The sequence below is a fragment of the Berghia stephanieae genome, chromosome 5 (genome assembly GCF_034508935.2).
Source record: "Berghia stephanieae isolate SIO BIC M18660-M18661 chromosome 5, UCSD_Bste_1.3, whole genome shotgun sequence".
NCBI lineage: Eukaryota > Metazoa > Mollusca > Gastropoda > Nudibranchia > Aeolidiidae > Berghia > Berghia stephanieae.
In genome coordinates, this window is record NC_088364.1 from 69,142,772 (window position 1) to 69,152,771 (window position 10,000).

Genomic DNA, 10,000 nt, shown 5'->3' on the forward strand with positions numbered 1-10,000 from the left:
TTCATTTATTCTCATCTAAGTAATGTTTTGTTGTGTGGCTACAATTATTTATTGTATTTTTATTGACTTACTTGACTTAAGGCCTTTCGCTTCCTAATCATCCGATCGGGATGCCTCTCTAATCATCTGTGTCATTTCCTTCCACTGTTCACGGTCTTTTGCTGTGGATACTAATTTCGTAAGGTCTTCCTTTGATTTTAATTGTTTGTTATTTTGAAGGCGTTTTAGGTCTCTATTGAGGACAGTGTGAATTGACCTGGGTGGTCTACCTTGATATTTATTGTGTCCAGATGGGGTATTTTTATTATTTATCAATAATCTGTAAGGGGAATTTCTGTTTACTGTTTCTTGGTAACATAACTTTGGCTGTATTTGACTGCATTGATAAAGAATAATTAAATGTTTTCCAAAAATCGCATCTCTTTTCATCCAGATTTCATAAGGATTTTGATGCCAGGAGTCCAGGCCCACCTTGAGAGCAACAATCACGATATGAGAATGGTGAGCATGGCGGTTGCAAAACGTTTGATATCTACACTAGACCCAGAGGGACCTCAGTTGGAATTCGAGGTTTGCCTTTTTTCACAATTATTTTTAGTATTCTTCTTATTCCAAAGCCTTATAGCTAAATACAGAGGGCGTATATCAACTTCACTTTCAACAACATTGAATCAATATCTCAAAAAATATCAAATACATTTAGAAACAACAACCGAAGAACTGATTTTAACAAGACAAGGAAACATCCAACTGCCTCAGCACCTTAACACACATGATGACATTCTAAAGCTAAGAACACCTGCACTCGACAGAGAATTATGGAGGCAGATTACTAACTGGGTAATAGAAATAGACTGACAGACTTGAAGTGATGCACACATTCACAGCAACCATCCATATAGACTGCGCAGCTATATTTATTATTATTATTATTATTATTATTATTATTATTATTATTATTATTATTATTATTATTATTATTATTATTATTATTATTATTATTATTATTAAATCATGTTTAGACTTTATAATAATACTTCTTTATGCGGCTATGTGGTCTGATGGTGTGACACTTGCCTTCGAAGTGGATGGTCCAGGGTTTGATACCCACTCTGAATGGCACATTGTTGAGTCCTTGGAAAAGGCTCATTAAGCACATTCTCTCATTGTACTCAGATGTAAAATGAGTACCTGGACAGCCCCAGTCCAGGTTGTTCTTTTTTTTTTCATAATTATTTTTAGTGTTCTTCTTATTCCAAAACCTTAAATCATGTGTAGACTTTATGCGGCTATGTGGTCTGATGGTGTGACATTCACCTTCGAAGCGGAAGGTCCAGGGTTTGATACCCACTCTGAGCGGCACATCGTTGAGTCCTTGGAAAAGGCTCATTACCCACATTCTCTCAATATACTCAGATGTAAAATCAGTACTTGGGCAGTAACAGTGTTGTCTCTGTTGGAAAAAAAAATCATAATATCGCCTTGCAGGCTTCATGTTTTATTCTAAGTGTTAAGTGTTGCTGTTTGCTTGCGACCCCTTGTAAAGTGCTTTGAGCATTTATTATGTTTTATAAATGCTCAAGCCTGTTTGTTTTTTTACTCTGACCAAGTGCCTCTTTTTTATTTTGGCCAGGAATTTTTTTATAATGTTGATGAATTACCGTACTTAGGTGTAAAATGAGTACTTGGCTGTTAACAGCGTTGTCTCTGTCCAAAAAAATTGCAATATCGCCTAACAGGTGTGATGTCCCATCCTACATGTTAAGTGCTGCACTGTTGGCCGGGGACCCCTTGTAAAACACTTTGAGCACGTTTAGTGGATATTGCATTATATAAAAGCTCAATTGTGAAGCAGTGGAAAAGCGCGGCAGTTTATTTACACGTGCTTAGTGTTTTATTTCACCAGGTAGACGGTGACAATCCCCAAATCAAAGACCTCCTGACTTACCAAGGACTGCCAGACGATCCAGGATTGTCCGAAGCTGAGCGGTAAGAGCAACATTATGCTGAAAAGATACCTGCCTACCCTTCCACTTTTGGCGGAATCATTCTTATTTTCACTCTTCCTTTCCACTACTCCACCATTGTCTCTAAAATTCTGATAAATAAAATTCTGATAAATAAAATTCTGATAAATAAAATTCTGATATTCGATATTGATGATAATGGAAAGAAGAAGAAGAAGTAAAAAATAAAATAATTTTTTATAAAAAGTCACGGGGGAGAGAGGGGGGGGGGGGGTTAAAAAGGCTTTTATTTTTTTTTTTTTTTTAAAATGATTGCCAAGAGGGAGCTATTTGGGAAAATTAATTGCACTCCTTTACCCCTTCCCCATTCCATTACCTAATACAGAATACTGTTTTTGTCTGTTTGGTTGCAAAGTTGGTGGTCATGTCATTTTGATTCAGAATTATCCATTTATAAGAAATTCATATTTTTTTAATGTTATCATTATGATTCCCCTTTTTAGAATGTGAAGGGTTGGCAGGTTGGGAAAGGGATCATTTACATTAAAAATAATTTATAATTTGGATTCGGTTTTGCTCCATTTGAACGTGAACATTATGTTTTCACTGCATTCACTGAGAGACTATATGGAGTTCACCATATGGCTTAGTTGGCCTCATGTGGAAAATCTCTCTACCATAAATTTCTTATTATACCAACTGTTATTTTATATTGAGCAATATCCACTAAATGTGCTCAAAGTGCTTTACAAAGGGTCCCTGATCAACAGCAACACGTAACATAAAGAATGAGACAAGATGCCTGTTAGCTGATAATACAATTTTTTTCCGACAGAGACGGCGCTAGTAACAGCCTGTACTCATTTTACACCTGAGTACGGTGAGAGAATGTGAGTAAAGAGTCTTTTCCAAGGACTCAACTATGTGCCAAGCGAGGCTCAAACCCAGGACCTTCCGATCCAAGAGCGAATGTCATACCACAAGACCACATAGCCGCACCAGTAATATTACTATTTCAGTTTTAATTTATGAAAATCATATTGTTTATTGACTTTTTTTTTTCTTCTCTATTTCTGCTCTAGATCAATAGAATCCAGCAACCAGGAGAATGCAGCTCGAAATACTGAGAGTGAGAGTAAGGGTGCTGGGGTAGAGGACATGGTTGATTCTCTCAAGCTGTCTGTGGAAGAAGAGGAAGAACTTGATAGGTGAGATACATTGTCAGAAACAGATCCTAGATAATATTTTTAATTGTTATTTGTTCAGTCATTTGGGATCATGCCAGTTCCGCGTGTTTTGGGTTTTTTTGGGTTTTTTTTTTAGAACTTACCTTTCAAGCAATAATAATTTTAAAAGATAAGATTATCTGCGGCTGTGTGGTCTTGTGGTATGACACTCGCTTTCGGATCAGATGGTCCTGGGTTCGAGCCTCCCTTGGCGCATAGTTGAGTCCTTGGAAAAGGCTCTTTACTCACATTCTCTCACTGTATTCAGGTGTAAAATGAGTACCTGGCCATTAACAGGCGTCATGTCTTGTCCTAACTGTTAAATGTTGCTGTTGGACAGGACCCCTTGTAAAGTGCTTTGAGCACGTTTAGTGGATATTGCGCTATATAAAAGCCCATTTAAAAAATAAAGATAAAGATAAAATTCCCTTTATTCATCTCTAATGGGTAATTTAGGGTCTATTCCAAGGGAAGACTTGAGTAATCCGGGTGTAAAAGCTTGGGGGGGGGGGGGAGTTATCAAACTCTGTACCTTCTGTGTATGAAGCAAAAACCATACTGCTATGCCACGCTGTCCCCAATGATAGTAATAAGAATAATAATGATAATGTTACTAATTATGATAATAATAATAATAATAATAATAATAATAATAATAATAATAATAATAATAATAATAATAATAATAATAATAATAATAATAATAGAAATAATAATAAATAATAATAATAATAATAATAATAATAAATAATAATAATAATAATAATAATAATAATAATAATAATAATGATGATATTAACAATACTTTAATAATAATACTGATATTAAATAATGTTTATATCAAGCTCGTTTTCATAAAAAAGAGTTCTAAGCACTTTACAAAATCTAAATTCAGCCAGGATTTAAAGTTTTAAAATTTCCTAAATATCTAGTAATCTATAATCTATTGTCATTCGACAATGCAGCCTCATTAGTTTTTGTCTTTATTATTGGTAGTTGATAAGGAAAGTAATTGTGTCTTCGTTTCAATACCCAATTCCAGTGATGACGATCTGGTACCCTATGACATGTCCAACGACACCAAAGTGATGGAGGCCAAACCACCGAAATATGTCAGAGACTGCATGGAAGGTAAGGATCATGTCTCAGTCTCGTCTCTCTGCTAAACGGCAACTTCATCCAACCCATCTGTATTCTTCCTAATCAACTCCTCAGCGTGTGCCAAATAGACTTCATCCCTAGCTGGGTTATCTGACATGTAGCTCAAACGTAGATCAAATGTCCTCCCTTCATTCCCAGCATTTTGTCCGGATTGCAGGAAATATCCGGATATTGGAATAAGCCCCTAAAGGCAGACCTACCTGAAAAAAAAAATTGAGCTTATGTGGTCTAGTAGTATGACTCTCACCTTTGGATCTGAAGGTCCTGGATTCAAGTCCTGTTCTGAGCTGTGCATAAGTGGGTCCTTGGAAAAGGCTTTTTACTTACATTATCTCACTGTACTTAGGTGTGAAATGAGTACCTTGTTGTTAACAGCGCTGTCCAAAAAAATTATAATATCGCCTAACCGGCTTCATGCCTCCCACTTGTTAGTGTTGCTGTTGGCTAGGGACCCTTTGTAATATACTTTGAGTACGTTTAATGGATATTGCGCTATATTTTTTCTATATAATTCAGAAATCAAGCAATCCTATCAACATCATCATCATCATCATTTATCTTCATCATCATCATTCTCATAACCATCATTCATCTTCATCATCATCATTCTCATAACCATCATTTATCCTCATAACCATCATTTATCCTCATCATCATCATTCTCATAACCATCATTTATCCTCATCATCACCATTCTCATAACCATCATTTATCCTCATCATCATCATTCTCATAACCATCATTTATCATCATCAACATCATTATCATCAACATCATCATCATGACCATCATTTATCCCATTCCCACTGAAATTGTCCCAGTACCAAAACATCATCTGCAGCATCATCTTTTACAGCATCACCTGACCACTACTGAATAATTAGTTTACCACACCCTCCACTCATCATACCATTAACATTGTGCGGCTAAGTGGTCTAGTGGTATGACACTCGCTTTTGGATCGGAAGGTCCTGGGTTCTAGCCTCGCTCAGCGCAAAGTTGAGTCCTTGGAGAAGGCTCTTTATTCACATTCTCTCACTATACTCAGGTGTAAAATGAGTATCTGGCCGTTAAGAGCGTTGTATCTCTCCGGAAAAAAAATTGTAATATCGCCTATAAGGTGTTATGTCCCGTCCTACATCTTAAATGTTGCTGTTGGCCAGGGACCCCTTGTAAAGTGCTTTGAGCACGTTTAGTGGATATTGCGCTATTTTTATATTAACATTGGTTGCGTTTCTACAACTGATTTATTTCACCCTTTCCTTTCACCAGGTTTGATCTACATGTCAGACAACCCAGCTAGAGCCGAAGTCTGTTTGGCACATGCCGCGGAGTTGATTAGGAAGAATACAGATGGGTTGGATGAGGTGACTTTTAGCAGAGATGGTTTAGAAGTTATAGGGAATGAGATTAGCGGAAGAGTAAGCGTCCCTTGATTGGACGTCACCTTACAGAGAGAACGTCAAAATGGTTTTGTGCATGCGTCTCTCTCGTCCTCGCTTTCGGTGAAGTGTCTCATGCTGCGAGGACGAGAGACGCATGCGCACAACCAACATGACGTTCTCTTTCTAATAACTTTTCCACCGGTGACGTCCAATCAAGGGATGCTACTCTTCCGCTAATCTCATTCCCTATTGGTTCCTTGGCTTTTAGTCATCGACTATTTTTATTCGTTTGTTTGTGTTTTTTCTGTGTTGTTGTTTTTTTTTTAAATTTAGGAGATATCACTACTCATTTAATGTATTCATATTCATAAGTTTTACAATTTTTATTGACGCTTTCAATCCGGTTAGAAATACTTGTTGGATGTTATAATCGAGTGGTATGAAGCTTAGTTTTGTGGGATCACAGGTTCGAGTTCAATTGTAGGTAGCTCAAAGTTAATTTCATGGAAAAATCTCTTTGCTCACATCTTTTCATTCTACTCAAGTGTAAAATGAGTACCTCAGTCTTGTTTTATAGCGTTGTCTCTGTCGAAAAGTATTTATAATAGCAACTTTCATGTCTTGTTCAACATGTTAAGTGTTGTTGTTGACTTGGGACATATTGTAAAGTACTTTGAACACATTTAGTTGATATATCGCTGTATAAAAGCTCATGTTTTTCTTCTCTTTTTTTTCTTTTCTGTGTTTTTTTTTTTTCTTGTTGGGCCAGAGTTTAAAAGCTATGCTTGATTTAGCCTTATCGTAGACAATCTTTTAAATTGACTTTCTACCTTTTAGTAAATAAAGCTATTTATCTCCAAATAGCTTTAAAACTAAAACCTACGAACATTACAAAAAAATCATAAATCAAAGCAATCTATTACGTAGAAAATGGTTGAGTAAAGACTTTGCCATTCAGACTTTGAGCAATGAACATGTCTGTTGAACTTGGATGCTAACTTGTATTTTTTTCTTTAACTGTCGTTGTGCGACTATGTGGTCTAGTAGTATGACACTCACTTTCGGATTGGAAGGTCCTGGGTTTCAGCCTTGCTTGGCGCATAGTTGAGTCCTTGGAAAAGGCTCTTTACTCACATTCTCTCACCGTACTCAGGTGTAAAATGAGTACCCAGCCGTTAACAGCATTGTCTATGTCCAAAAAAATTGTAATATCGCCTAACAGGCGTCATGTCCCGTTCTAAATGTTAAGTGTTGCTGTTGGTCAGGGACCCTTTGTAAAGGGCTTTGAGCACATTTAGTGGATATTGCGCTATATAAAAGCTCAATTTGTTATACTACACTGATTTACTTTATGTTGATAAGGTAAAATAAGATAAAATTTCTACACTTTTGGAAGTCCAACATTTATATTTCTCTGTCATATTGGTATATATAAATTGAATAACAATGTGAAATGGAATGTAAGCTTCGATTTAATAAACAGATAAAATGGACGTTTCAGGTTTCCCTTTTATCAACAAAGCAGGATGAATGAAACACTACAGACGAATGAGACGATGTGGTTGTTAAGATGAATAAACAAAAACATCGATGTATATTAGTAGTATATTAAATTGAAGCTTACATTCAATTTTACATTGTTATTTATTTCTTCAAGCTTCGAGCAGCAACATTTGCATTACATTACATTACATTACATATAGATTAATTGGATAATGCTGAATGGATCATTCTGATATTTTTATTACTAGGGTTATTAACGAAACGTCCAGCTTGGTTTGGCCACAAGTCCCTTCATTCGAAATTATCCCTTTCTGTTTTTAAAAAGCTTACACATTAATTTTATTTGTTAAACCAGATTTCTGCAGAATTTGCCAAAGTCCTTTTACATCTGAATGACAGTCATAGTTTTGACAACTTCCTGGTTCACCGATTCTCTGCCATGGTGGCCCTGACTGTCACATGCCCTGCCAAGGTTTGTACTGGATGATTTTAAAATCACATTCTGGAAATGCCAACAGTCCTCTTTCTCCGTCTTTTTCAGAGTTTTTTTTTTCACACATCAGTTCACCATACCTACCAAGTACCCCGATAAAATTGGATTTACCCTGATTTTTTTCTTTATTTTACCTCACCCCGTCGGATTTTGGGAAAATCCGATTTTTTAATTAATTAATTGAATTTTTGTTTATTTTCTTTTTGTTATATCAGTGGAAGCCACCTGCATGCTTGTATTATTTTATGATTTATAGAATCAGTTTTGTTTTCTCCCTGACTGAAGGAAAGGATTGTCATTTACAATTACACATAATTATTCAGACCTCACCTTGGCACATTCATACCTCATACCATTCTTTAGCCAGTTCACCTCAACAATTGTTGTTTGCGGGTTATTCTATTTATAGATGCTTGCGCCGCTACACCTAGGGTAAGCTTGTTTGTTTGTTTTTTTTCCTCTTAACATTGCTTACCCCTATTTTTTTCCCTAGACTCCTATTTTTTTTTTGAAGAAGCATCCTATTTTTTTTCACTATGGGTTGGCAGGTATGGTTCACACTTAATTTCATATATTTTTTAGATCTCTTATACAACCTTTCTTTTCTGAAGTCTTTGCTGGGGTGAAGAAGACACTTGATACTGAGAGGGTGCATAAAGTTCTCATCATAAAATCAAAGCAAAGATAATCAGTCTACACGAGTGTAAAATAAGGTATTAGGGACATTTTAAACACAATTTTACAATAGAAATATGTAATGTGACTTTGTGAAATCAGGAATCATATGTAACCCTCCGTCTCAAAGCAGTGTTATGTCAGTATGACCTAGGCGCTGGAAATGGAATTTATAGACACAGATATGACATCTGAGGTTAACTTCGTATTCGTTATGGTAGAAAAAATAAATACAATTTCTTACTCTGCAAAAGACTCAAATTTCATATTTCTTATAGTTTTAATTCTAAATTCATTTTTTGGGGGGCCCAACCTATTCTTTGGTTCCATTTACCTTTTTTTCTCTCACTTTCATGTGTGCTGTCATCAGATTGTGTGAATTATTGGCGAAAGCCTAAGATTAAATAAACTTCATCTTTCTTTTCTTCTCTGATTCTGACATATGTTAATACTAATACTGTTTTGAGACTGTGGATCACATATTAATTGTTCATACCTGCCTGCTTTTACGGATCATTCATAATTGTGACCCTTCGCATCAAAACGGTATTAAGTCGGGTTGGTTAAGTTGTTGAAAATTTTATTTATAACCAGAAATATCAGACTTGTGTTGAGTTGGTATGTTTTATTGAGGAGAATGGATCCCATATGTTATGGTGCTAATGCCAACAATTGATATTTTTGACCAGTTTAAAATTTAATTAGGCTTTAAGCAAATGACTCGTTCCGCCATAATACCGTTGTGAGGCGATGGGTCACAATTGTTACGGAAATTTGATGACAATTACGACATATAGATGATTTATTATCAATTTGATTGAAGTGTTTGAGAAAATGATTTTTTTTATTTCAAAAGATCGTGGTTTTCAGGAGAGGGAAAAAATTTATTATTTTCTGAAAGTTATAAAGGCTGTCACCCAGTTCCATTATGCCCATGATAGTGAAGTCGATTACTAATTCGTTACGGTGGCCTTCAACAACAACGTTTACATTACGTATAAAAGGTTGTATGTAACATTTTTTGTTTGGTTTATTATAGTATGGGGGCGAAGTGGCTGAGTGGTTAAGGCATTGCACTGTGATCCGTTTTTTCGTTTCATCTATGGCATTCTACTGTTTCTGGCAGTCTTGATTTTTAATTTTGATTTACTTTCTATTATTGTCAAGGTTGCTGAATATTTGACGAGCCAGTTTTATGAAAGGAATTACAACACAAGGCAACGTCTAGACATCCTGGAGGTACGTAAGGCTCAAGTTTTTAAAAATCATTTAATTAATTGATGGCAATTCTCGAATTTTGATGACCATACGGGGCTACACGATGAAGCATTTGTCATTTGCAACTTTTACGCTGAGATAAGAGAAGGAGGCAGACCGGCTGTAAGGTCTGCAAGGCTTGTAAGGCTTGGAGATCTTCAATAAGTGTGATGGTAGCGAGGGGTTTAAAAAATCTTATTTCTTTATGTTACGTAAATGTGCGGCTGTATGTGGTCTTGTGGAATGACAATCACCTTCAGACCAAAAGGTCCAGGGTTCAAGTCCCGCTCACTGCCGGGCATTATTGAGTCCTTGAAAAGGATCTTTACTCAC

At 36.0% G+C, this 10,000-nt stretch overlaps 1 protein-coding gene across 1 annotated transcript in view; it reads left to right on the forward strand.

Moving 5' to 3' along the window:
- The window catches only part of LOC144973509 (telomere length regulation protein TEL2 homolog), a 33,917-nt gene that overhangs the window by 9,487 nt on the left and 14,430 nt on the right, over positions 1 to 10,000 (forward strand). Inside the window, exons 8-14 of the mRNA XM_078916019.1 lie at positions 434 to 570; positions 1,907 to 1,989; positions 3,050 to 3,175; positions 4,236 to 4,324; positions 5,627 to 5,721; positions 7,598 to 7,714; positions 9,578 to 9,649. Coding sequence (XP_078772145.1) covers positions 434 to 570; positions 1,907 to 1,989; positions 3,050 to 3,175; positions 4,236 to 4,324; positions 5,627 to 5,721; positions 7,598 to 7,714; positions 9,578 to 9,649 — 719 coding nt within the window. The remainder of the gene's footprint in view (positions 1 to 433; positions 571 to 1,906; positions 1,990 to 3,049; positions 3,176 to 4,235; positions 4,325 to 5,626; positions 5,722 to 7,597; positions 7,715 to 9,577; positions 9,650 to 10,000) is intronic.